General features: G+C 58.6%; 2 protein-coding genes across 4 annotated transcripts; both read right to left on the bottom strand.

The window, feature by feature from the left end:
- Nucleotides 1–968: 968 nt before the first annotated feature.
- Nucleotides 969–5,767, bottom strand: ELF3 (E74 like ETS transcription factor 3). Of its 3 annotated transcripts, XM_082616598.1 has the most exons (9): nt 5,638–5,767; nt 5,111–5,281; nt 4,604–4,825; nt 4,362–4,457; nt 4,134–4,253; nt 3,921–4,010; nt 3,649–3,765; nt 2,291–2,486; nt 969–1,731 (listed from the first exon to the last, which is right to left on the bottom strand). In XM_082616598.1, exons 2-9 carry the CDS (start codon nt 5,271–5,273, stop codon nt 1,617–1,619), a joined length of 1,119 nt encoding a protein of 372 aa, XP_082472724.1. In that variant the 5' UTR covers nt 5,274–5,281; nt 5,638–5,767; the 3' UTR covers nt 969–1,616. The 3 variants fall into 3 exon arrangements, with proteins under 3 accessions (XP_082472724.1, XP_082472722.1, XP_082472723.1); XM_082616596.1 differs by lacking the exon at nt 4,134–4,253 and having other exon boundaries at nt 5,638–5,742; XM_082616597.1 differs by lacking the exon at nt 4,604–4,825 and having other exon boundaries at nt 5,638–5,742.
- Nucleotides 5,768–8,208: 2,441 nt separating this feature from the next.
- On the bottom strand, nt 8,209–26,045 carry RNPEP (arginyl aminopeptidase). The gene is given in 12 exon segments (XM_082615812.1): nt 8,209–8,730; nt 9,675–9,817; nt 10,579–10,803; nt 11,585–11,693; nt 11,792–11,904; nt 12,569–12,682; nt 14,514–14,749; nt 15,251–15,367; nt 19,256–19,404; nt 19,691–19,831; nt 25,441–25,901; nt 25,904–26,045. Coding segments are annotated over 12 exon segments (2,094 nt in total). The 5' UTR covers nt 26,031–26,045; the 3' UTR covers nt 8,209–8,571.
- Between the last annotated feature and the right edge of the window lie 1,664 nt (nt 26,046–27,709).

The raw sequence follows: 27,709 nt of genomic DNA, 5'->3' as shown, positions 1-27,709 counted from the left end.
CTCCTGAGCGACCTCCCCACCCTCCTAGCCCCCAGGCCCTGTCCTCCTGAGTGAGCCCCATGCACACACGTGCACACGCACACACCAGCATACACCTGTTTTTCTCAGATCCCTTTCTTACCCGCATCCCTTTGGTGAATAATCTGATATTTCTAAGACAGCTAAACAGCCTTTCAAACGCACAAAATGGCTTTTTAAAGTGCTCCCCGAAACTCGAGGCCTCAGACTTAAGGAACTCCGCTCTGGGAGACGTTCTTCACGAGGACCCCCCACCTACAGCCCCACCTGAACCCAGATGTGTCATTTTGTGCAGACAGAGCAGCCCCTTCTGAACTATGCTGAGGACACCGTCAGAGCAGCCCCAACCCCGGAGAAGCCTCTGGGGAGACGGCAGGGAGCACGACTGCGTCCCCGGGGCCCCCTCCCTCTGCGTCTGTGACCCGGGCTGTCAGTCTCCTTCGTGGGGAGGGGGCCGCGCGGTGGCAGCGGTGTCCAGGGTGCCACGTCGACCAGGCCAGGCATTCCTCCGCCCCCGAGTCCTCCTCAAGCACTCATCTCGCTTTGTTTGTTTTTCCCTCCGCAAGATCATAACTCCGATTCCACGTCCGACAACGAAAGCTTGGATTCATCTTACAGATATTCAGCTTGCAGCCAGCTTGGCTGGAATGCACACCTACTCCACAAGGCCAGACACGCAATCCCAGACTCCTTAGTGGACGCCAGGGCACAGCGGCCTGACAGCGGGCTGCAGAGGCCTGGCTCGGCCCAGGTCGCCCCGCAGGTGCCTCGTGGCGGCAGGACAGCCCAAGCTGCGGGGAAGGATCACCCGTCCCCTCACTCTCCCCCAGCCTCAGCCTCCACCTTCACCTGCAGCCGGCAGACCCCTGCCCTGGTCCCCTTTCCCAACCCCATGGCCCACATCCGGGCCAGAGCTCCAGACTTTAGTATACAGGTAGCTAAGACAAAGGTTAGAAAAAGTCCACAAGGCACTTTATTGGAGGTCTCTGCCCCCATTCACAGGAGGAGGGAGCCAGGAGCCCCGTCCCAGGGGTCCCGGCATCGCCCTGCTCCTCACTGGTCCAGCAGAGGGCCTAGAACAGTCAGTGTGGCCACCAGCACCTGGTGAGGGAGGGGCAGGAGGGGAATGTCTTAGAAAAAATAGATCTCTATGTACATGTCTGTATTTATAGCACATAAATTACGGGGTGCTCTGACCCCCGCCCGCGGAGCCCAAGCACTGAGCGGGGAGGGGGAAGCCAGCGCAGAAAGAGGGGGCCCTTCTCAGGGCCCAGGGCCCCCAGCCTTCTCAGCCCGCTCCGGCCTCTGTCGGAGGGAGGTGTCCGCCACTGGGGTCCGATCGGGTCTGACGCGGCCCAGACAGAAGGAGCCGTGAGCGCAGCTACAGCCGGCGCACAAGTGGCCTCAAACACCAGGCTTGTAATTCCAAGAGGAGGACAGACAGCAGAGGCCACCTGCCCGGATGCCAGGACGACGGCCGACAGGAGCCAGAGCCTCAGCTTCTCTCCACGGCGCAGGGCGCATGCCCAGGCGTCCTGGGGGTCCCCTCCGGGGGTGCAGCCTCAGGTCCGAGCTTCGGTCGCAGGCCGGTCCGACCCTCAGTTCCTATGCCCGGCCACCTCCTCCTCCTTCCAGCCACTGGAGTTTTTGCCGAACTTGTAGACAAGCCGCCGGCCGTCCACCCGCTCCAGGATCTCCCGTTTGTAGTAGTACCTGAGGGGAGAAGGGTGGTCAGAGGTGCCCAGGCAGGGGCCCGCCTGCCAGGAATCCTCAGGTGACCTGCCCCGCTGGGCTGCAGCCCGGCCGGCCTGGGCCTGAGCCACCTGCTGCACGGAGGAGTCTCTGCTCCTTCGCCCTGCTCTGTCCTGAGCACCGGGCCGCGCCCTGGCTCCTGTGTGGCTTTCGCCTCTGTCCTGGGCCCATCATGAAGCCACGTGATTTTAGGGTTGAGGAAACCTTAGCGATGGTCTGCGAGGAAACCAAGGTCCAGAGACAGGCAGCTTAATGGCTTCGATGGTGTGGGCCTTGGCTACTGCCCTTATTACCACCAAGTGCCTTTCTTAGGACGAGCCTTGCAGGCGATACAAAGAAATGCTGGCACACCAAGTTCAGTGTGTGCTGCAGGCCGGCCAGCCACCTGCCAGGCTCCCACTCAGCCCACGAGGCGGCCAGACCGCGCGGTTCCTGGCTGCACGGGACTCACACCCGTCGGAAGGGGGAGGGTTCTGATGGTGCCAACGGCCGCCCCGGCCGGGCAGCGAGGCCCGCTCACCTCATGGCCCTGCTCAGCTTCTCATAGGTCATGCTGCTGTTCTTCTTCTTCTGGCCCCAGAGCTGGGCCACAGCCTCCGAGCGCAGGAACTTGAAGACGCCCTCTTGCCGGTTCTCCCACTTCATGAGGCCCTCGTTGAGCTCCGGGTGGATGAGGATGTCACGGATGAACTCCCACAGGTGGGTGCCTCTGGGGGCTACAAGGCCAGGCTCCATTAGTCAGTGGCCCAGGGTACCCCTGACCCCCACGACGGCTGCCCATCCCAGCGCACAGCCTACTGACGGCTGCCTCCCTCCTGGCCTCCCCCACTGGACAGCCGGGGAAGCTCCAGGAAGACCACGTCTCACACGGCACAGAGGTTTAACTCGCTCAGATACTGATCAAATGTCTGGCTGGGATGCAAGAGCGGTTGAGACACGGTACCGCATTGAGGGGCTCACAGTTTCGAGGGGTCACGGTAAAAAAGCAGATACAGGGCTTCCCTGGTGGCGCAGTGGTTGAGAGTCCGCCTGCCGATGCAGGGGACGCGGGTTCGTGCCCCGGTCCAGGAAGATCCCACATGCCGCAGAGTGGCTGGGCCCGTGAGCCACGGCCGCACCTGCGCATTCGGAGCCTGTGCTCCGCAGCGGGAGAGGCCACAACAGTGAGAGGCCCGCATAACGCAAAAAAAAAAAAAAAAAAAAAGCAGATACAGCAAAAGGTGGTGAGAGCTCAGCAGGTGCAGGACCACAGAGCTGGCCCCGGCCTGGGGGACAAGGGGACAGCTTCCTGGGAAGAATGACCCCAAGAAGCAAACAGGCCCACTGCGTGTGGGAGGGGTTGCATGTGCGGATGAGAAAGAGCTGCGGGGGCCCTGCCGGTGGCTCTGGTGGCAGGATCCCACTCAAGGGCCAAGGCCAGGGGGCAGGGACTTGGTGGGTGGAAGGGCCACCCCTGCACGGCCCTTGGTGGATGGGCCGTCCAGCGACTGAGCCACTATCCCTGCCTGAGCCTGCCCAGCACCCGCCAGCAAGTGTGCCCCTCAGGCAGGATGAGGGGTGGGCAGGAAGCCTGGACCCCAGCCCCACCCTTCCTGCAGCCCCCGTGGCTCTACGGCCACACGCACCATGAAGGACCAGCCAGGCCCTGCCACCCGGCAGTGACCATGTGCACCCTGGCCCCCTACGCAGGAACATGTGGAGGGCCCAGCTCAGGAGAGAGGACCCACCGGCCCCACCACGGCCCCCAGCCGTGCAGGGCCCCCCAACCGTACAGGGACCCAAGCCGCGCAGGGCCCCCCAGCCATGCAGGGCCCCCCAGCCGCACAAGGCCCCCTCTCACCGCGCAGGGCCCCCCAGCCGCGCAGGGCCCCCTCTCACCGTGCTTGCTCTTCTTGCCCTCAAAACACTCCCGGGAGTCTTTACTCAGCTTTCGGGGCCGGCCCCGTTTCCGCTTCCCATGCTTAAGGTCCTCCTTCTTGTAGTCGGGAAAGCTGTCTGTGGGGAGAGGTGGAAGGTCAGGAGAGGGAGGGATGGGGGCTGCTGGGGGACAACCCCCCTCCAGGAAAACCCTGAGGGGGTGGGGCAGGGGGCCAGCCCCTGGCATTGCTCAGCGGGACACCCACGGGGACCAGGAGGTTCCCTCCACTCACCCCCAGAGAAGAGCTTGCTGTCTGGGGCGTCCAGGTCCACGTCGCTTCCACCGGAGTCTGAGGCCTGGGGGCTCTGAGAAGCGCCAGTCCCTGGAGGGGCGGGTCAGAGTGAGCCCCTTCCGGTCCTCCCAGAAAGCCTGGGCTCTAGTGCGGGGCGCCAGCGCTCAGGGCATCTGGGGAGGGGAGGCTGTGGGCAGATGCCCGAGGGCTCACCTGCGGTGGAGACGTCAGAGCTGCCCGGGGAGGGGGCCCCCGTGCCGAAGCTGCCCGGGTAGAAGGGGCTGGCCTGTCTGCAGTCCTCAAGCATCTCCTGGGCAAAGGGGCTTCCCTGGTCTGGGGGGATGTGAGAGTTCAGAGGGGGCCCTGACTCTCCCAGCTGGGGGTGCGGGGCAGGGAGGGGACAGGACAGGCTGGGAGGGGTTGAGAGAAGGGGGCTCTCACCGAAGGGGCCCTGGTCCCCCAGGGGCTCCTGAAGTGCCATGCTGTCCTTCTCCAGAAGCTCCATGATCCAGCTGAGCTCGTCGGGGAAGCTGGAAGCTGATGAGAAGGGGGTCAGAGCCCAGGGGTCTCCCCTCCCCTCCCTGGGGCTCTCTCCCTGGTGGTGCCCTTGGGCCAGTCCCCAGACCAGCCTCCCTAACTGAGGAGGGGGCGGGGCAGGAGGCGGCCTCCCCTCCAGGACTCACTGAGGTCCCACAGCTGGGAGTACAGCTGGTCCCCCAGGGGCCCAAAGACCAGGCGCAGCTCCTCAGGGGCGCAGCGGCAGAGCGCGGCCCCGTCCATGTCACAGCGCGAGAGGTCGATGGTGCTGGCGTCGTACTTGTGCTTCTCCACTTGGTAGCTGATCCAGTCCAGGACCTGGGCCTTGGACCAGAGCTGGGGCTGCTCCCCCAACCAGCTGGCCTTCTCTGCAAGGTGCCGGCACGGCAATGGGTCAGCCCCTTTCTGGAGCCAGCTGGGGATTCCGGGGGTCCCGCCGGAATCTCAGAGCACGCAGCCAGGAGCAGGGCGGGCGGTGGTGCTCACAACACCCTGGCCAGCACCCCCGCCAGGCAGGCGCAGCCCCCAAATCCCAACACCCCAGCTTCTTACAGCTCACCCCAGCCCTCCCCCCTGCCCTATCCCCCACTTGTCCCAGGCTCTTAGGTGGATGTCTCCCTCTCTCCAAACGTCCAGCCCCTCCTGAGACCCACCTGTGCCCTCCAGGGACATCTGCGGGCTGCTGAGCGCCAGCACCAGGTCATCAGCCCCAAAGGAGGCGGCAGGGGGAACAGAGGCCAGATTGGGGTCCTCCGAGCTGTACATCGTACTGAAGTAGTTGCTAAAAACGTTGCTAATCTCACAGGTTGCAGCCATGAGGCTACCTGGGAAGGGAGGGCAAGGCTGGTGAGAGCCAGGGGCCCAAGGGCGTGAAGGTCAACATCTCTTAGGACACCCTCTCCTCAAGAAGGGCTCCAGGGTCTCAGAGCCCGGGGGACGGAGGGTGTGCTGGTGGGGGGGCACAAGGCCTCCCGCTGGGCTCCCTCCTCTGCCCTCCTGGGCCCACGAGTGGGACCGGCAGTCATGGCCACTCTGTCCTTTGCAGGGACAGGCTCTCGGGCCCTCAGGACACCGCCCAGCCCTGCAACTCCTGCTTGGGTAGGCTCAGAACCAAGCTCCACCGGCCCCTCCCCAATCCCCCCGGGGCCAGGCGGGGGAATGTGACCGGCAGGGGTCCTACCTTGGCGGCCAAGGGTGTGGCAGGCAGGTTTAGAGGCTGCAGGCGGAGGAAATCCAGGGGGAAAGCTCCGCCAGGTAGCACTGACGCGCAGGCGGCGCTCCCACCGCGCTAAGTAGAAGCTCCGAGCTCCGCCTGCACCCGGGCCTTTATAGGCACCCGCGGTAACCCGACCTGGTGGCTCATTGGTCGAGGGGATTTCCTGGCCTTTAGACTGGGCTCCTGGCCCCAGGTGATTTGCATATTTTGTGCCACTTGGCCGGGATCCAGGCCGGCGGTGCTGGGAAATCAGGCCCGGCTGGTTTAATGATTGTCAGGGTCTGTCATCCCGCACCCTCTGGGGTTGGGCACAGGGCAGTGGCCTGGGCGGGTGTCAGGTGGACGCTGGGTGGGCATCTGCACTTTCGGCCACCCTCTGGCTCAGGAAATTCCTCTGGGGGGCCAGGCCAGGGATGGGCTGAAGCGGGGAGGGGTGAGGAATCTGGGTCAGAACTGGGTCAGGAAGGCTTCTGGCCCCCAAACGTCTGCAGGTCTGAGGACAAGGGGGCCTAGCAGGGAGGGAAGATACGGAGGTTTGGGGATCTTTCCCACGACGCCCGGGATTCAGGGTGGAATGTTCACGGCCTGCCAGCCTTGCCCAGGGCCCCAGCGTCCGCAGCATCCCCAGGCACAGGGCCACCGCTGGCACCCACTTAGCTGTGCCTGCCGGACGCCCTCCAAGCATCAGTCGCTGCAGCCCCCTCTGGAGGACCTGGCTCTGCTCTGAAGAACTCACCTGGCCCCTGGCGGAGCCCACCGCGTGGGGCTGCCGAGGGAGGGGCCGGACCCACGTGGACGTGTTTACCCCTCTATCTGGCCTCCATCTAATCGCCACGCACATGGCTCAGCGGCACCTACCTGCTGCCCTCTAGCGTCAGAGGCCCGGCTACCTGGGCCGGCTCGGCGCTCATCAGGGGCCAGGCCGTGTTAGCAGGGCTCCGTCTAACCCTTACGAGAATCGTCAGGATGCGTGGTGGCAGCTTGAGGGTTGAAGACTTGCCCAGGCCACGCGGAGCTAGTTAAGTGGGGCTGAGGTTTAAATCCCCCAACTGGCGCTCCTTCCAGAGGCCCTCGCCCTCCCTGTGGGCAAGGCAACCCCTCCTACCCGGGTCCCCTCCACCAACTCAGCCCTAACCACAAGGGCCGTGTCCCGCAGACCACAGAGACCTGCGCAGGGACGGCACAGGCTGGTGATGGGGCACAGACGGGTCCTGGGGCCTCTTCCGTTTCCCATCCGTGAAGACAAGGCCCTTTGGACTTACTTATCCCTCAGATCTTTACGCATCAAAGATGCAGCATCTGAGCATCTCTTTCCCCTCCTCCTTGGTTAATGCCAAGGTCCTGGGAGGCCCGGCCTCAAGTGAAAGGCCACGCCCCAGCCCCCCTTCCTTTAACCCTCTGTAGGACTAAGAGGTTTGTCTCAGGAATCTGCCTCTCCTCCGGTCTCTGACACTGCTGGGTGCTGGGTGCCCCGCAGAGCAGAGGGCATTAAGGTCCAGGGTCCCTCCCACGGGCCACGGTGGGGAGCCGAGCTCTGGGGCAGCAGCTCCCTAGCCCTTCAGGGGCCTCCCCCACAGCCCGAGGCACGCCCTCTACCCTGTCCCTCGCCCTGGAATGTGGGAGAACCGGCTCCAGCTCCAGAAGGCTCACGTGCTCCCCGCCAGCCCTCCGAGAGCACCTGGCTGGGAGAAGGCTGTGGAGGGGGCAGGAGAGGCGCTGTCGCAGGCCCACCTGGCGGGACAGCAGGGGACACAGCTCAGGACGCCTGGCTGTGAAGCTGCACTCAGGCTCCGGCTGCGGAAGGGGTCCCCCGGGGCTCCTCGGCGCCCCAGGGTCTGCACGGAACCAGGAAGGACACCGCTGGGCGCAGAGCTGAGCGGCTGGACACCGAGCAGGGTGCGGGAGGCGTCTGGTCGGCCCCCGGTTGTCTCCGCCTGTGACGGCGGCCAGGAGCCAGCGCCCGCGTCCTCGCTCCCACGGTGCAGGGCGCGCTGGGAGGTCTGTGCCGCCCGCCCACCCGGCAGCCAGCCACCAGGGAGACCCTGGATCTAGGAAAACAACTTCAAGATCCTGAAATACTTCTGTGCGACCCTCCCCTCGCCCCACACCCCACCCCAAGTCGCTAACTGCCTAGATCCCCACGTGGAAATCAGAGCTTAGTGCCAGGTTCTGAACAGACTAGTGCAGACCACACGGAGCCCGTTACCCAGGACCAGGGAGGGCGAGGCCCCGCGAGGCCCACGGAGGGCGAGAGGCCGCAGGAACAGCACTCAGTGCGCACGTATTAGCAGCTATACGGTAAAGAGGGAGGGCCGGGCGGGGCGCTGCACGGAGGGACGCGGCTCACGTGCAGGGCCTTCCCGAAGAGGCCGCCTCAGTGCCTGCTGTGTTTCACCTGCTCCTGTGGGAGCCCCACCTCCTCCAGCCCAGGCTCCTTAAGGACAGGGAGCAGGCGTCCTGCTCTGGGTCTCCCCCTGACCTGCTCAGAGCAGAGGGCGGGGCCTGGGAGAAGGGATTTCACAGTCACCAAGATACTTTTCACTTAAAAATATTTATTAAAATAATGATTAAACCTGAAAAAGGAATCACCAGAAATCAGCCCTTTGCACAGTACTTCAAGAATCAGCAAAAAAGAAAAGAAAAGAGAGAGAGACAAGAAAATCCTTCCTGCTTTTCCCAAGACCCAGGCGGGGAGGGCGAAGCCTGCCGCCCACCCAGCCCAAGGAGCATGGAGGTTCCTGGTCGCACGACGGGTCCAGAGCCGTCCAGTCAGAGCAGAAGCCCAGAGTCCCAAACACCAAGCCCAGAGAACAGGTTACCCCACGGGGACGTGAACTTGGGAAGCTGATGAGAACTGGAATTGGCAGTCTGCAGACGCAGAGGCCACGGTGGGAGCCTCTAGCTGCCCAGGGGCGCCACGATCTGCTGGACGTAGCGGACCACGTTGCTGTGCAGCTGGGAGGCTGTGGCCGCGAAGGTCTCCTTGGCGAGGGTCTGGGCGGCCTCACTGCCCCCCATCATAGCGTGGTACAGCGGGAGGGTGTACTTCTGCTTCCCCTGCAAGAGACGCGCATGCTCGAGGCCTGTCAGCCTGCTCGGTGGTCTGCAGCCCCCAGCCCCTGCCCTGGGCCCATCTGACAGCCTCGTGATCAGGGGCCAAAAGGGATACGGGTATCATTGCTGGAATGAGGGGCTTCCCAGACACGAGGGCTTGTGTTCCAGAATCTTCTTGGCGGCCAAAGATCCACGCGGCTAGGTCTCGGTATTCACCCTCCTGGAGATGTCTACACTCAACAAAATCGAGTAGGGGGTTGGCACATGGGAGACTCCAAACTTTCAGAGCTCTAAGTGGTCAGGCACCGAGGCAACAGCTCACGGCAAAGGCTGCAGAGCCTAAACCTGAACCAGGACCCCAGGAGGACCACCTGCAGCCAAGCAGAAGGAAACCCGCACCTTCACGTCAGCACGAGACGGCCACACCTGACACCCAGAGGCTGGGAAGCCTTCAGGGGCTCGAGAACCTGCCAGCAGGTACCTGCCAACAGGTGAGGGAGTCTGCACATGGCTTGTCCACAGCCCGGCTCTGGAATCTTGTGGAATGGCTCATCCTGAGAGCCGTGGGCCCCTCCGCGGCAGGGCAGCGCTCCCGGGTGACCTGGGTCCAGCAGGCCTCTGGACTCTCCCAGGCCACCGGCTTCCCCCGGGAGGAGGAGCCTACAATCTCACCTTCACTCACCTCTCCTGGCCTCCGGCCTCTCCCTGAGACCAGCCACGCTGATGCATGACCGTTCCTGCCTCGGGTCAGTGCTGGCTGGCTCTTTCCCCGCAGGCCTCCCCGGCTGACCTGCAGGAGCTCCCGGCCCGGGGCTTCTCCCCCAGGGCAGCACCACAGCCTGCTTACAGGACCCCGCCAGGCCCTTCAGCCCTGCTCCCAAGAGGGCGGTCCGAGAGGCCCTGCCTGCCTTGTGCGTGAGGGGGACAGTCAGGTGGTGGTCACCCACCTGGCTGTGCAGGAAATCGCTCACTTTCCAGAAATCCTCCTGGTGGTCGTTCTTGAGGACAATCTGGCCCCATCGCAGCCGCAGCTCCGCGTTCTGGGCATTTGAGATCTTCGGGTACGTCTCTCCAAGCTTTTTCACATTCCCTGGAGAAAAGAAACAGGTCGTTAGTGACTTCGCCAGCAGACCATGAGCTGAGGTGGCCACGTGTGTGCCCGAGGCCCTCCGAGGGCACCGGGAGGAGCTTCACGGGGGCTGCCGCCTGCCCGCTCTTCCTGCTTCCTCAGGCCCGAGGTGGTCACGCCTCGTCCTGACTTTGCTGTAATTCCCACGGCTCTTCCTCCAACCTTCCCTTAATACGGACTTCCTGGGGTCGCCCCACCTTTCTTCCCGGGCTACAGCCTGCGCACCTGCTTCAAATACCCCACCGCCAGCCTGCTAAACGTCAGCTTGCTCTGTTTTTCTGAGTTAACAGCCCTTGGCGAATACTACTTCTGGCAACAAAGCACGTGTGCTGAAGAGCTGCGGCCCAGCAGGTCCAGACCCCAGCCCCACGTCTACTGGCTGTGGGATGTGTTTGTGCCTCGGGTTCGTTCCCCACTCCCCGGGGTCACAGAGCAGCGACGAGGGTTAGATGGCGTCATAGCCGGGGGAGCTTGGAAGAACGACCCGCACAAGCTGAGGACTCCACGAGCGCCAGGCTTCACGGTTTCCCGCCCCCCGGCACTCGTGCGGGCGCCTGCATCCCTCTGCCGACGCGCTCCTCGCCCTGGGCTTCTGTCCACCCGCCACCCTCCCTCCCATGCCCCGCAGCCACCTGGGACGAGCATCACAAGTCTCCCTCCAACCTTGAGCATCTCAAGTCTGTCTCCCTGCAACCTTGAAGGAACAACCCACTTTTTCTCACCGGGAGGGAGAGGAGATTTCTGGAGGATCTTATCCAGGAAATAAACCAGCTGGTAGGTCTTCCAGGCAGAGGTGGACACGGCCTCAATGGCCCTCATGTCCAGCTCCTCGGCCGCCCACAGCTGGGCCAGCTCCTCAGCTGGCCTCATGAGGGAGTCCCCGGGGGAGAGGTCAGGGAGGTAGGGGGGCCAGCCCGGGGTGTTCAGCCAGCGATCAAATTCAAATCCTGTTTGGCAGAAGTGGAGAAGATACCGTCAGAATTCCCCAGCAGCATCACGGTCCACCTGCCCAGGCAGCTCCCGAGACCTCGAGCCTCCGTCCGTCCCAAACTCTTCCCCCAACGCTGGCACCACTGCCCTGCACGATCACCCGCTCCACAGGGTCCCAGCCAGCGTGATGCCTAGACACTGTCTCATGGACCTGGCCGCCCCTTTCCACGTGAGCGTGTTCTGTGCTGCAAATCAGCCGTCAGAGCCACGTGCACAGGCAAGGCCCAGCCCCCACGACTAGAGCGGCCGTGCTGATGCTCCTGGGCTCCGGAGCCAGCTGCCTGGGGTCCTGCCCGGCCCCACCCTCACTAGCTGGCAGGCAGCTGGCTGGACGGCGCCCAGCACGGAGCAGGAAGTGGGGACACATCTAACGAGCTGCCTGGCCCGCGACGGGCCACGCTCGCCCTCTCTTAGGAAGCAGGCCTCTCACACGCTCCCCAGGCGGGGCCGCTGCCCCATTCCTGCCCTGGGAGCCTGTCGGGGCGGGGGCAGCCTGGGCAGAGCTAAGGGTCTGACTACGTGTGTCCAGGGACGGGGAGACCAGAGGACGGAGAGGGCAGAAGAGCGAAGTGGGGAAAGGGGGCCAGGGGGTGAGCGAGCTCCTCCGGTGGGACGGAGCCTGGGCCCTGGGGTCGGGCCCAAAACGCCGCCCCCAGGGGGCGCACCTCAGCCCCCCAAGGCGTGGACCAGACCCCACCCCCCACGACCACCTAGAAGCGGTGGGCCGGCTCTGCTCACCCGGGATAGAATCCACCCTCCTCCTCTTCAGCTCAGGGAAATAGTCCAAGAAGAATTCCAGAAAGTCATCCGCTAGGACACTTTGGAACTTAAACTCATCCACGTAGGCCTGTGAGGAGGGAGGGAGGGAGGAAGGCACAGTCGGTCACCCAGAGCCTCCGGCAGCAGGGCCCCCGCTTGTCTCCCCTCACCTCAGAGCTGATGTACCTTGAGGAAATCGTCAAACTGGTCCTGGTCACCCACCAGGTGGGCTAGGTAGGAGACAAAGCAGAAGCCTTTCTCGTAGGGGGTCTCGTTGTAAGTATCGTCTGGGTCGACACCTGCAGAGAAAGCTCTGGATTCAAAGAGCAGCCATGGAAGGGACCGGAATTCAGCTTCCCAGGAACAGCAAGGCCACGATTGTTCCGGGTCCATCCTGGCCTCTCTCGAGGGACTTGAAGATGGACCCAATGGGAGGACAAAGAGAGCAGGCCCAGGGGGATCGCGGCTGCCCCCTGCCCGGGGCTCTGTGCTCGGGGGGTCCTTCCACCAACGCCTTCCCAGCCCCACGGGTCACCCACACGCGCTGCGCCTGCCCAGACCAGGGCGGGGTGGGTTCTGTGCATGTTCTGGAGTAAACAGAACTGACTGCCCATTTACAGGAAGTTCATGGTCAGAGTCAGAGGCATCGAGGAACATGAGCTTCAACTGCACAGAAAGGTTTAAGTTAGTCACACGTGGAACTGAAGAAAAATCTTAGGAAACAAAAACCCATGACCTCAGAGCAGTCACGAGCTTTCGGGTGCTGGGTCACGCCCTCGGTGAGGCGAGGGTGACCTCGCTCTAGAAACGCTGCGGGGCTGACCTGACCGTGGACAAGGGGCGGCAAAGGGACAAGTAAATGACAGGGACCCAGACCCACAGAGCATCTCGAAGTCACTCAGGAGCGGCCCGGGGGCTCCTCCCTCCCGAGGGGGGCTGGGCGGTGGGCGGAGCGGCCCCAACCTGGTTCGATCGTCACGCGCAGCTTGTTCAGCGGGTGCCCCTCGCCCGTGACGTCCATGTGCTGCCGAAGCAGAGACCGCCCGGTGGCGGCTTCCAAGCAGGTGTAGGCGGGTCCTGCACGACAGGAAAGCAGCTGGCACCCCCCGCGGTGCCCACGAGGCCCCAAGCCCGGGGGTGGCACTCCCCAGGCACAGCAGGCAGCGGGGGCTATGGACAGCTTACTCCTGAGCCTGCCCCACCCACACCGCCCCGCTGACAGTGAGTGACCTTTCCCTTCAGCGTGCTGTTATTTGTGGAGACGAAAATTTGATCTCCCACGAAAACAGAATCTCCTCATCTGACTGTTCTGTCGGACAGGAGAAACTGTCACCCAAGATTTGTCTAGCATCTGAGTCTCCTTCTGGCTCTAAAGACGACTGAGGGAGGGAGTTCCCGGCGGTCCAGTGGTTAGGACTCCGCGCTTTCACTGCGGAGGGCCCGGGTTCAATCCCTGGTCGGGGAACTAAGATCCCACATGCCATGGGGAAAAAAAAACAACAACTGAGGGGACGGTGTTGGGGAGGGCCCGGGTGTGTACCAGCCACTGCCGCCGCTCGCGAGGTGCTCTGATCTGGGCCAGTGACCCCCCCAGCCCCCCAGCCTCAGTGTCCTCAGACGCACGGTGCACACGAACAGCTGCGTGCAGGAGTCCTAGCGGCCAGTACACTACTGCATTACATACTCTGGATGAAAGTGTAAACTTGGGAAGCAGGAGACAATATATGTTAAACAAAACAAAACAAAAAAGCCTTTAAAATGTTCAGGTCCTGAAATTATGTTTCTAGAAATTTATGTTTACTGAAATCATCTGAGATGCACATGAACCTATGTAAAGATGTTTGTCAGAATATTATTTCGTTTGAAAATTGAAAACAGCCTAACAACTGCAGGTTGATTGAATAAATTATGAAGCCTCCACACTCTGGAGCTGTAGAAGAAAATTTAATGACTTGGGAAAATGTTTAACTTTATTATATTAAAAAAAAAAGGCAGTTCTAAAACCACGTACAGTCTGATGATCCACACACACACACACACACACACACAGAAAAATGTTTGAAAGGATAACCATCGATTATCTCTGAACAGTGAGATTAGGGATAAGTATTTTTGTGTGTGCTTTTCCACAGGTGCCAAAATAGATTTTGATCAGAGAAATAATAAAAATAACAAAAGCACCTGATACACCATGGGTTTTCAACATGGAGGTTGTGTTGATAATGTATTTTATTTTATTTTATTTTATTTTATTTTTTGGCTGTGCTACATGGCTTCCGGGATCTTAGTTCCCTGACCAGGGATCGAACCCATGGCCTCGGCAGTGAAAGCGCGGAGTCCTAACCACTGGACCACCAGGGAATTCCGAGAATGTATTTGAAAAGCACGGCTGGGCTCAATCTGAGAGTCTGCCCTCACCTGCTAAGTGGCTGAGGGACATTTCCTATCCTCTCTTGAGTTGCAGTGAACTCACATGTAAAATGGGAATAACAGTATCTCCATGCAGCTGCTGGGAAGGTGGCACGTGACAGATCTGGTACAAAACAGGTGTTCAATACAAGGTGACGATGACAGTGATCTGACGACTCGCTCATTAAGCAAACTGGTACCTGGGCGACCAGCCCGGGCCACTCTCCCCCGGGGGACGCCGGCTTAGGGAGGACAGCGCACAGGGCAGCTCCAGCCCCAGCGGGAGGCACGTCCACCGCTACTTCATCCCGCCGTGTGTCAGTTTCGAGACTCCCTCTGCCCCCAGCCCCTGCTGATGCGTGACATGCAGTGAGGTGGGCACAGCTGCTTACACGTAACTTTGTCTCGAGTTGCCCGCCCTGGCTGTCACGGGCTCCCTGCACTACCCCCTCCTCCCTTCACTCCCAGGACCGGAGGCGGGTCCTCGGGGGCGGCTCACCGAACAGGACGGTGGAAATCCTCCTCTGGGCGTACATGGTGAAGCCTTCGTTCAGCCAGAACTCCCCCCAGTTGGCGTTGGTGACCAGGTTCCCGAACCAGCTGTGGGCGATCTCGTGGATGATGACGTCGGCCAAGGAGCGGTCCCCCGCCAGCAGGCAGGGGGTGACGAAGGTCAGGCAGGGGTTCTCCATCCCTCCAAATGGGAAGGACGGGGGCATGAAGAGCACGTCGTACCTGCCGGAGGCAGGCGGCTGTCGTGAGGGGCCCAGCTGTACCCTGGCCGCTGATGGGGGTGGCGGCACAGGACCGCGAGCCTGTCCTCAGTCCTGCCCCCGCCCCTGGCCCACTGGGCCTCCCTCTCCCAGTGGGCACACGCTTGGCTCCATCACACCCAGCTCCCCAGAGGCCCACACAGACCTAACGGAGCCTCTTATCTAGGGGACCTCAAGTCTGAAGATGACAAAGAGAAAGTGGGTACGGAGCTGCTCCCAGCAACAGGAAAGGCAAGTCAGCCGCGTCCCCGACAGCACATCCCCATCTCCAGCCCGGCAACTGTGGGCACGGGCACGCCTCTGTCACCGCAGTGCCTGCCCTCCCAGGCCCCTCCTCGGCCACAGCGGATGAGGCCTGGCTTATCTGCTCCCCGCTCCCCCACCCCCCCTGGATCAGGGTGGGGAGGGGGGAGGGCCGGCTCACTGTAACAACAGAGACATGAGAGTCCACAGGATACCACACCTTCCCCAAACGTAGGGTCCGAAAAGCTTCTCTCCCGTTGCCAAGAACTCTTCTATGACCCCGTCATACTCCTCCTTGGCAGCTGCGATGAGGCAGGGCTCGGCCCACACGCAGCTCCTGGAGACAAGGGCGCAGAGGAGGCAGCACTGAGCTCAGGGGCCACGGCGGGGCCCGTCCCGAAAGCACCTGCACCAACTGGGGTGAGGGCTGGGGGGGGCTCCTGCAGGTGACAGGCTCTCCCCCGGCCGAGCCTCAGTCCCCATCTGCAAGGTACGTGGTAAGGAGACGAGATGGGTGTGAAGGCCCTTCATACAGTGGCTCAGGTAGGAAATGCTGGTGTACCTCCGGAGAGATTAGACAGGATTCTCAGAATCGAATCTTTGGAATTGAAAGAAACTTTAGAGATAAACCAATTCACATGAACAGAAAAGTGGTAACTGTCTTCACTCTTCGGACGGGCAGGCTGATCTACTTGCTTTTAAATGGTCTAGCAACACCCCCCACCCCGCCCCGCAAATCCACACGAAAGCAAACCTAGTACAGCAGCATGGATGGGCAGACAGGTGTTCAATGCATCATTCCTTCAATTTCCTGCAGGAATTTTCAATTATGAAATTTTCACAGTAAAAAGATGAGGAAACAGAGGTAAGGGGGGAAAAGAAATCAAGAAGATCCAGTCCGAAGGAAAGCCAAGGCTGAAAGGGGATGGGAAGGACCGAGACCATTCTCGGGATTCAAGGACGAGCTGACCCCAAGTTCAGGGGCCCTGCAGCCGAAGCCTGTGTCAAGGCCCCTCGATGCTCCATGGAGCGTTCCCTATACGGACATCCTCAGTCGAGGGACAGACGGCCAAGTGGGTGGGTGCGAGGCCAGGACGAAGAGAGCTTCCTTTCGGCAGAACTTCGGGGACTGTTCTAGCAGGAGGGGGAGTGGGGCGACCCGCGTCGGGGGTCCCAGCAGCAAAAGCAGGAGCCTCGTAGCGGGAAGGAAGCTGCACATGCAGGCAAGGAACCACCAGGGTCTGGGGTGACCAGAGTCCAAGGTCTGATGGGGGTAGGTTGGGGGTGGGAGAGGCCCCAAGCTCGGGGCACAAAGGGCTTCAGATGCCACGTGACACAGCTGCCCCTGCAGAGCGCAGGGGGTGACACCATCAGGCTGTGTCTAGGGAGCTGTGGACACAGGAAACATGCTCAGTACGAGGGGGCGTGAGCTTTCCCAGGCACAGCCGGGGGCGAGGACCGAACCTGCGGCACCTGCGCCCAGGGCAGCCAGACCCACAAGAAGCCCAGTGAGGACCGGCCAGGAGGGCCCGGGATCGGGAAGCGGAGGCCAAGGGCATGTCCTCGAGTCCCTGCACCTTCCACGCTGAGCAACGGCCTCTTACCCCAGGAGCTTCAGCGAGTTTAGGGGACTGGACTCCAGGCGTGGAGAAGAAAGAGCCAGTTGGCCAGCTGGAGGTGGAGGCCGCAGGTCTGAAGACAGGACTAACTGATGAAGCAAAGCCCAGAGGGTGGGGGTGGGGGTGAGTCAACGGGTCAGATGAAGATTGGCTTTAACAAAGAAAGGACCTGTCGTCGGGGTCCAGACGGACGAATGGGGGGATGATAGCAGACAGAGGGACCCTGGACGTGCAGGGCACAATCGCACCCGACAGACCAAACGTCTCCACAAAGCAGGGCCGAGACCCTGTGCTTGGAGGGAGGGGCCGGCGTCTGAAGGGAGAACTGGGGAGACGGTTTAGGGGGCGCGAGATGCAAAGGTGAGTGAAGGACGGCTGAGCGCACGGCAACCTCTCAGACGCCGGCGTCACCTTTTCTCTCGTTCCAGCTTCTCACCAAGAAACCAGAAATGTGAACGGGTACCACGCACAGCTTCATTATCTTCTCCATCTCTCAAAAGAGAGAGACGCTGAGTGGAGAAAGGGGATGGCAGGAGCCCAGGCCGGACGGGCAGCAGCAGGACACGCCAGAGGGCCTGGGTGTGGGCGAGAGATGACCGGTCACCACCCAGGCGGGAGAGAAGTCCCACCAGGAGAGGCTGGCGGCCCGGGAGCGAGCGCAGCCCTTCAGGGCGAGGCGCAGGCACAGCGGGACGTGGTAGGAGTGAGGGTCCCAGAGGGCGAAGGTCCGCAGGAGGGGCAGAGAGTGAAGGCGGCTGCGCTGTGGGAAGTTTCTGATCCCGCCCCATTCACAGCGATGCCCGAGTCCAGGCCTGGGATGCGGGGTGCGGCCGTGAGTGGGAATGGGGGTCGGTGGGTGGGGGGAGAAGGCAGAGGAGGTAGAGAAGCCCTCAGGCCACCCTCAACCCAGGAGAAACCCACGTGGAGAAAAAGGGCACCAGGCTGAGAATAAGACCCCAGCACAGAGTCCAAGTCCCCAGGCACGACTCTGAACTTCTCCATCACCAGCCGGGGCACCACAACTAACAAAGACCTTCGGCCCTGTCCTCAGCGACAACGGGCTAGGCCGCGGACGCCCGCGACATTTCCGCCGGCACACAGATTTCTGTCAAGGAAATCAGGATGCTCTCAGTCAAGCTGGATCTCATCACCAGGATTCTAGGGATAAGAAGCACGGGATCTGCAACAGAAACCCTTGCACCTGAATTCCAGTTCTGCCAACCACGTGACTGCACAAGGCTCTTTACCAAAGCCACAGTTTCTCAACTGCAAACTGGAGACAGCGATACGTCCCTCAGCGTTGCTTGTAAGGGTTAGAAGGGACCATACGTAAAGGGGCCCCTGGGGACGTCCACCAGTCTCTCCTGCCCGGGCCTTCCCCCTGCGGTAACGGGGACTAGACGGAAGAGCCTCCTACTCGACAGACTCCCTCAAGACCCTCCGACGGGACCCAGGAGGCAAGGACCGTCCACGTGACGGGGGACAGGAGTAAGTCATCAGCACCAGTAAAACGGGTTCCGTCACCTGCATTAACGTACTGTGTCGTCACTTCAGTACAGCGGGTTCAAAAAACCCCCGCAATCCAGTGTGTTTAGAACAGACTGTTCTCTCATTTCCCTTAGTAGCTCCTACTCTTACTAACACAACCTCAGCAAGAGTAACCACCCTAAAAGATGCTCCTCCCCTTGTCTACTTTCCATGCTCGGAGGTCACCTACTGCCCTGTCCACCAGGAAGCGACCCCTCGTCTCTCAGGGCTGGTGCTGTCCTGAGCATGTGGCCGGAAGCAGACGCCAACGGGGCCCCCACCCATCTCTCCCTCTGATCTCACGGCCCTGGCGCCACTGCTGAGCCCAGTTGCGAAGCCCGAGGCGTGTAGCCAATCCAGCAGCTCCAGGGGCTGAGGGCCTGGCAGAGAGATGGACAGCGGCGGGGCCAGGAAGAGCCACGGCTTCACATCCAAACCGACCCTCTCACTTCAGGACTATGCTCCGCTGGTGGGTGAGATGACAGCCAGGAAAAACCTGGGCTCCTGGTCAAATTTCTCTTTCAGGAAACCTTACAAAATCCTTATTTATCTCCACTAAACACATCTCACTTCACGGAGGCCCCTCTGCCAACACAGGTCCAGGCCTCTGTGTCTGGAGCAGACAGACAAGCAGCTTCCCCGGGCCTCTCGGAGGGAGACAGAGAGATCAAGGCCACACATTTCCAGGACTTAAGCGCCAGAGAAAATGGGGAGATTTGCTACAAAGATAAAAAAAGCAAATATAGTAGCAAGAAGGTAATTTAGACCTTAAAGATGCTAATAAAGATCATCTTCTAAAACTGCTGCTGCAGCTCCCGTCTCCCTCTGAAAGTGGCCCAGGACCACAGCCACTGCAGGACTGATGGTCTCAGCGCAGACACGGGAGGAAGACAGGAGGGAGGGCGAGGAAAGGGCACATCCTCTGGCCATTCAGGCCGCACCCTGTGCCGCAGAAAGGTCCCGGGCTTGGGAGGCTCCAACGTGACCCCAAGAGCCACCCCAGGAGGTCCGCTCGCTGGTCAGAGGCCTCCGTGCTCAGAAGTCGGTGCCATGTTGCCTGCGGGGTCTTGGTCTCCTACCTGGGTCCAACTTCAGCCGAAACCAGATCTCCGACAGCCAAAGCTATCAGATAGGACGGGATGGGCTGACACATCTGGAAGAAGAACTTATTTGGACCTCTCTTCTCCCGGGTGTTAGCACTCATCACAGCTGTGAAGCCATCTGGGACCTGACGAGAGAGAAAGCTTAGGAGAGTTCACCTGGACAGAGTCTGCTCTGGATCAGCTAGAGGGCGGCATGACCAGCAACCTGCATGGTGATGACAGTGGCCTGGGGTCCACCTTGAGAAGCACAGAGGCTTCAAAAAACTAAACTTGTGCCAAACTGATGGGATTTAGCACAGATAAAATTTCTGCAGGTGGAGGAGTTTTTCAGAGGTACCCCCCAATGGATGACCTGATAGAAATGAACTTTTCAATGCCAAGGGCAGGTACATTTGCCCTCAGCCTGCTCACCTCAATAAGAGCGGAGTATGTGCATTTCACCGCAGGAGTGTCGAAGCAGGGGAAGAAGGCGCGGTTCAGGACAGCCTGACCCTGCGTGTAGACGAAGGGCTTCCTCTTTCCTGCCGTCTGCTCCGGAGCCAACCAGCAAACCTAAGGGGAGGCAAGAACCTTTCGGAACTGACATCCTGCACGAGCGCAGCGCACAGCCAGGGCGGAGCTGGCCGGAGGGGAGGCTTAAGGTAATCCTCACGATCCTCCGCCCGCCAGTCCAGCTCAGACTGCGACGCTCTCTCCCCCAGTGTATTTAATCCCCCTGGAGTCCAGGCCAAGGTCTGACGTCCACTTCCCCAGGTGGACACCACCAAAGGGCCGCCCCTCAGTGTGTCCCATGGGCCATCTCAAGCGTTCCTGACGTGGCCTCCGACCCCCTGGTCCTGCCTCCCTCCTCTGTCCCCACCCCCCCGCCGCTGTAGTAACTTCTCACCAAAAAACAAATACTGGAGAAGCTGTTCTTGAACTTGTGATAAAAGACACAGAAAAGCAGAAGCTAATAGCAAGGAGTCTGATTGATGTGTGCTCTCCATCCCTCCAAGCTACCCTTTCAGAATAAACGTGTTTTACATTATAGGCATTGGCTATGATTCTTAACTTGTCTTCTGTCAGCCCTTAATCAAGAGCACATTTGAACGACTTTTACAAACCCAAATCCTGCCCACAGCGAAGAGGAGTTCCCCTGTAACACAGATGCCACCGCGGGGGGTGAGGAGGGTGTGTCAGCACCGCACACCACGGAGAGGTTAGAACAGGGTCAGGTGACTTCAGGAGGGTTTCATAGGGGAAGCAAAACTCCCTGGCTGGACCTTCCAAAGTGGGCAGGATTTAGACGGCAGGAAGGAAGGGAGGAGAGTCCCTCCAGGAGGTGGGCAGCAGCGTGAGGACGGCGCGGGGGAGTGCAGCTTCCGGCGGAGGTGGGCACCCAGCCGGCAGCTGTGATGAAGGGCTTTGAGCACAGAGGCACTTGAGACCAATATCTTCCCCCCGGGAACGAGACTCAAGGACGAGAACATTCCCTGAGGTGTCTCTTGTTCTTTTTTAAATTAATTATTAATTAATTTGGCTGCGTGGGGTCTTAGTTGCGGCACGCGGGCTTCCCTCTAGTTGTGGCCCATGGGCTTAGTTGCTCTGCGGCATGTGGGATCTCAGTTCCCCGACCAGGGATGGAACCCACATCCCCTGCACTGGAAGGCAGATTCGTAACTACCGGACCACCAGGGAAGTCCTGAGACCAATTTTTAAGAGGCACAAGGGAGACACAATGGGATGCTGGGGTTTTCTTTGCTTGAGAATGTGTGCGTGCGTGCGTGTGTGTGTGTGTGTGTGTGTGAGTGTGATGAGTCTCGTTCCAGAGTCCAGCACAGACGGAAGCAGGGGAGAGAGAGGAACGACCTGGTGCAGAAACCCAGCAAGCTCCGCCTCAGCCCGGTGACCGGAGGTACGTTTGCACAGCAGCCATAAATCCTGTCAGTACTGTTGCCCTCAATACGACGTTACAGAAATGACACCTTATCTCTGTGAACTTCTGCTCAGTTTTGCTGCGAAACCGAAAACTGTTCTAAAAAATAGTCTATGAAAAACAAACAAACCCCCGTAACCCCAGTCTAATCATGAGAAAAACAACAGACAAATTCCAATAGAGGGTATCACACTCCTCCAAACTATCAAGGTCACCACAACAGGAACGTCTGAGAAACTGTCACAGCCAACAGGAGCCAAAGAAGACATGACAGCGGGACACACAGTGGATTTCTGGATGGGACCCTGGAGCAGAAAAAGACACATTAAAAACTAAGGTTGTGGACTTCCCTGGCGGTCCAGTTGTTATAACTCCGTGCGTCCACTGCAGGGGGCGAGGGTTCCATCCCTGGTTGGGGACCTATGCTGGTTGGGGACGCATGGCATGCCGTGTGGCCAAAAAAATAAAATGAAAAAAAATTTTTAAAAATTTCACAATTTGTATGGAAACACAAAAGACCCCGAATAGCCAAAGCAATCTTGAGAACAAAAAATGGAGCTGGAGGAATCAGGCTCCCTGACTTCAGACTATACTACAAAGCTAGAGTAATCAAGACAGTATGGTACTGGCACAAAAACAGAAAGATAGATCAATGGAACAGGATAGAAAGCCCAGAGCTAAACCCATGCACATATGGTCACCTTATCTTTGATAAAGGAGGCAGGAATGTACAGTGGAGAAAGGACAGTCTCTTCAATAAGTGGTGCTGGGAAAACTCGATAGGGACATGTGAAAGTATGAGATTAGATCACTCCCTAACACCATACACAAAAATAAGCTCAAAATGGATTAAAGACCTAAATGTAAGGCCAGAAACTATCAAACTCTTAGAGGAGAACATAGGCAGAACACTCTATGACATCAATCACAGCAAGATCCTTTTGGACCCACCTCCTAGAGAAATGGAAATAAAAACAAAGATAAACAAATGGGACCTAATGAAACTTCAAAGCTTTTGCACAGCAAAGGAAACCATAAACAAGACCAAAAGACAACCCTCAGAATGGGATAAAATATTTGCAAATGAAGCAACTGACAAAGGATTAATCTCCAAAATTTATAAGCAGCTCATGCAGCTCAATAAAAAAAGAACAACCCGATCCAAAAATGGGCAGAAGACCTAAATAGACATTTCTCCAAAGAAGATATACAGATTACCAAGAAACACATGAAAGGATGCTCAACATCTTTACTCATTAGAGAAATGCAAATCAAAACTAGAATGAGATATCATCTCACACCAGTCAGAATGGCCATCATCAAAAAATCTACAAACAATAAATGCTGGAGAGGGTGTGTAGAAAAGGGAACCCTCTTGCTCTGTTGGTGGGAATGTAAATTGATACAGCCACTATGGAGAACAGTATGGAGGTTCCTTAAAAAACTAAAAATAGAACTACCATATGACCCAGCAATCCAACTACTGGGCATATACCCTGAGAAAACCATAATTCAAAAAGAGTCATGTACCAAAATGTTCATTGCAGCTCTATTTACAATAGCCTGGAGATGGAAACAACCTAAGTGTCCATCATCGGATGAATGGATAAAGAAGATGTGGCACATATATACAATGGAATATTACTCAGCCATAAAAAGAAACGAAATTGAGCTATTTGTAATGAGGTGGATGGACCTAGAGTCTGTCATACAGAGTGAAGTAAGTCATAAAGAGAAACACAAATACTGTATGCTGACACATATATATGGAATTTAAGGAAAAAAAATGTCATGAAGAACCTAGGGGTAAGACAGGAATAAAGACACAGACCTACTAGAGAATGGACTTGAGGACACGGGGAGGGGGAAGGGTAAGCTGTGACAAAGCGAAAGAGAGGCATGGACATATATACACTACCAAACGTAAAATAGATAGCTAGTGGGAAGCAGCCGCAGAGCACAGGGAGATCAGCTCGGTGCTTTGTGAGCACCTAGAGGGGTGGGATAGGGAGGGTGAGAGGAAGACGCAAGAGGGAGGGGATTAAAAAAAAAACAAACAGCTAAGGTTGCTGTACACCTGAAACTTACACAACATTGTAAATCAACTATCCTCCAATATAAAATAAAAATTAAAAAACCACTAATAATACCTTGTACGTGAAAGTTGCTCAATAAATATCTATTATTTTTTTAAAAAACTAAGGAAATCTGGAAGAACTGTGGACCCCAGTTTATAATAAAGTATCGATACTGTCTCATTAACTGTAACCAATGTATCCGACGTGTAAAACACTAGTACAGGGTAAACAGTGTGTGTGTGGAAGCGGCTTCTGGATACTCCGTACTGTCCGCTCAGTTTTCCTGGTGATCTAGACATCTATCTATCTATCTATCTATTTAGGCTGCGCCAGGTCTTAGTTGCAGCACGCAGGATCTTCATTGTGGCTTGTGGGATCTTTGGTTGCGACATGCAGGTGGGATCTAGCTCCCTGACCAGGGATCGAACCCGGGCCGCCTGCATTGGCAGCATGGAGTCTTAGCCACTGGACCACCAGGGGAGTCCTCTACACAGCTTTTTAAAAAATAAATCCTATTAATGAAAACAACTGTAATGAGTTGGCAGGAAGAGGCACCAGGCACAGTATTAGGACTTATATAAAGACAACTCATGTAACTATTGTCAGGCTTAGCTCAACAAACACTATCATCCCCTCAACCACAATTCCTTCTCGTCATCTTCGCTTGAGTTTTCTTTGGTTCTCGGCTTTGTTTTATTGACACGAAGAGAAGAAAATGAAGGAGGCTGGCAGGACACACACTACAGAGTCCAAGTCAGGGAGATGCTGCGACCCACGGTGTCCAAGGTGAGAGCCCTCCCTGGGACAGTGGCAATGAGAGGAAGGAACAGGCACAGTGCCAGCAGTGGAGACCTTCACAGGGCAAAGAATAGTTCTTCGTCAAGCGTGTATCTCTGCCACCACGTCTTAAATGAAAGCTATCTAGTTCTGATATTTAATTTGGGGTGCCACTTTTGTTAGGCTCACCCAGGAGGGCCTAATTTTTCCACTCATCCTATTTAATTTCTGCCCCAAACCAGGAACCAAAATATACTAGAGCAACCAAACACATTTCCAGATGGCATGTTATCCCTAGAGGTCCCTGGGTTTCTCCTCTGACCTTAGAGGTCAGTCTACATTGCTTTGGACTTTAACTTTTTAAACAAGTTCTATCATAAGGTTCATTTACTGCCTGAATGGTGAAAGATGGAAACAGAACTGCCCTTGGAGCGAGTTGCAACAGCAAAAGGGGAAGCGCAACCAAATAAGCAAGCTTCCCTGGTAGGCAGGCAGCCAGCTGAGACTTGTAGCACACCCCATCCAAGAAAGGACTGGCAGCCACGCCCGGACATTCACAGATGTGGACACATGACCTTCCCCTTTCTGATAGCCAACATTTGCCGCCCCCCGCCCCCCAGTTAAGATTTGAGTCAACCAACAGTGAGAAAGCCAAGTTATTCCAAAGCCTGGTACACCCTAATTCTGGTTCTCACTTTTACTCAGATTTTTTGGGGGGGGGGTACGCGGGCCTCTCACTGCTGTGACCTCTCCCGTTGCGGAGCACAGGCTCCGGACGCGCAGGCTCAGCGGCCATGGCTCACGGGCCCAGCCACTCCGCGGCATGTGGGATCCTCCCGGACCGGGGCACGAACCCGTGTCCCCTGCATCGGCAGGCGGACTCTCAACCACTGCGCCACCAGGGAAGCCCTACTCAGAGTTTTTTGTTCATCAAATCCAGGACTTCGCAGGAGGAAACAGTACTAACTGCCCCGAGGCGTTAGGAGGGCACCTGGAACAAAGGACTGAGTCGGCAGCGGGTAAGCAGCCGGCACTGTCAGGCCGCCCTGGAGGAGAGCGGAGCAGCTCATCACCAGGGCCTAGCCTAGGCCGAGCGCAGCGACAACCCTGAGTTCTGTTCGTGAACCGTCTGCTGTCCAGCCTGGAGGAGGTGACCTCCTCGGGCAGATGTGGACTAGAGACAGCGGTGCCGTGGGAGGGAAGGTGGGGGGGAACATCTGCATGAAGATGGGCGGGAGCGAAGGGATGGGAGGGGCGGTGGGAGGGGATGGGGGTGTCATCTGGATGAGGAGGGGGCGGAGGTATGGGAGGGGAGGTGGGAGGGGATGAGGGGGGCGCATCTGCACGAGGAGGGGCGGGAGGAGGGGCCGGCGCGGAGCTGGGGCACTCACCCCGGGTCCCTCGCCGACGCGGTAGGTGAGCTGCACCCGCAGGCGCTCGCCGGCGATGCAGGGCTGCGGGAAGCGCACGCACAGGGCCTGGCCGTAGTGCGAGAAGGGCCGCGTGCACACCGGCACCGGCTCCGGCTCCGGCTCCGGCTGCCCCGCGTCCGGCCGCTCCCGCCGCAGAGCCGCCGCCGTCACCTCCACGCACGGGTGCGAGTCCAGCCGCAGCTCCGCGGCGCCGCCGGGCTCCAGGCAGCGCAAGTCCAGCACCGCCGAGCCGCTCAGCCCGCGGCTGCCCGGGCCCGGCCCCGGAGGCCCGAACTCGGCCCGCAGGTCCAAGTGCAGGTGCAGCAGCTCGAAGGCGCGGAAGTTGGAGGCCGATGCCACGTCCTCGGCCCGCGCTGAGTGCAGCACCCGCCCGCCGGCCCCATGCCCGCTGCCCGCCATGGCCCCTAGCCGCCGCTGGACCGGGCCGCCGCAGGCCCCGCCCCACCGCGCAGGCCCCGCCCCGCCGCTTGTCGTGGTCCCCGGCGCTTCTGCAGCGCACCCGAGTGGGCCCCGACAGACAGCGCTGGGCTCGCCCCGGCACTCAGCATGGCCACGCCCCAAAGCTCAGACTACGCCCCGCCGTTCGCCATGGCCCCCGTGCACTAGTGCAGGCCCCGCTCCACAGACCACGCCCGGAACCGGCATGACCAAGCCACAAAGCTCAGACCACGCCCCGCAGCGCTGACCACGCCCCGCCGATTGCCAAGGCCCCGGTACAGCCGCACCCGACCCTGCCGCCGGCCCCGCCCCACCGTGCAGAACCCGCCCCGGAACGCGGCCGGGCCACGCCTCTCTTCTTGACTTTCCCCAACTCCCAGCTCTGCACCGGCATCTCAGGACTTCCGACAGGCGTGCGGGGGGAGGGGGTACAATTTGATCCACCTTGGCCGAATTCATCCCACTGGGATGTTCTCCAGTCCCTTCTCTACTGAGGTTTCCCGTGTCCTACTCCTCCAGGCAGGCCGCACTGAGCCCGATTGCAAGGGTCCGGGTTGGAGGTCGCAAGCTCGACGCTCGCCCAGTTATTAGGGCCGTGTCATCCTGGGCAAACCTCCCCCAAGAAAGGGGACTCTTTCCAAGTCTTCATGTGCACCTGTAAAACAGGAGGAATTATAGCATCTCTCGAGCTAGCTGTGAGAGCTCAATCGGAAACAGCACGGGACTCCACGCCGATGGGGGTCCTCCCGGGACTCCGGGTGCGCGAGTCCTTTGTCCTTCCGCCAAGGGATGGGGGCAAGCACAGCACCTTTAAGGCTGGGCGTCTGCTGTGCCGCTTGTCCCCTCCTCCTGAATGGGACAGCTCTTTGAGCCAGGTACACACACTTCCTGCTGTGTTTCTCTCCTGTACCAGCGGTTGCAGTAGCCCTTCTGTGACTAGGAGCCACTCGACGGTGAGATTTTTATGGATCAGCTAGGAAATGAAATTTTAAGAGACAATGTAGGGAGTTTTTCATAAAAGGAAATAGTATCCTAGTATGTTCTTCCTAGTTTTACACTGTTAAAATACATTTTATCTCATAAAATGCTTATAGTAGATATTTTTAAATTCCATATAAGGTCAATGTTAGTTTTCTTTTTTTTTTTTAACTTACTGCCTAGTGAAATCCAAAAACTTTGGAAAACCACTTTTCTGTGGCATTGAGCACAATACTTGGTACTTATTAGTCATTCAATATATCTACCCTCAAATTATTCATTCCCTTATGCAATGCGGTTTTGTTGAGTATCTGCATACACCATCCACTGGGCTGGGTGCTGAGGATACAATTGAAGCAAGCCTGGCACCGCCCCTGTCCTGGTGGTGCTCACGGGCGAGCTCACAACTTAACCTAAAGACAAGGAAAAAGGTCACGACAACTCCATGTGCTGTGCTGTGACCTGGGAAGAACAGGAGGCTACGGGAAGCAACGTTTCCAGGTAAGTTGCTGGAGGAGAGGGCCTTTTATCCTTTTTTTTTTCCCCATAAATTTATTTATTTATTTATTTTTGGCTGTGTGGGGTCTTCACTGCTGCGCGCGGGCTTTCTCTAGTTGCGGCAAGCAGGGACTACTCTTCACTGTGGTACGCGGGCTTCTCATTGCGGTGGCTTCTCTTGGTGCGAAGCACGGGCTCTAGGCACGGGCTTCAGTAGTTGTGGCACACAGGGCTTAGTTGCTCCACGGCATGTGGGATCTTCCCGGACCAGGGCTCGAACCCCGTGTCCCATGCATTGGCAAGCTGATTCTTA

This window comes from Mesoplodon mirus (assembly GCF_964341445.2).
Source record: "Mesoplodon mirus genome assembly, chromosome: 3".
NCBI classification, from domain to species: domain Eukaryota; kingdom Metazoa; phylum Chordata; class Mammalia; order Artiodactyla; family Ziphiidae; genus Mesoplodon; species Mesoplodon mirus.
This window is presented reverse-complemented; position numbering and strand designations above follow the sequence as displayed.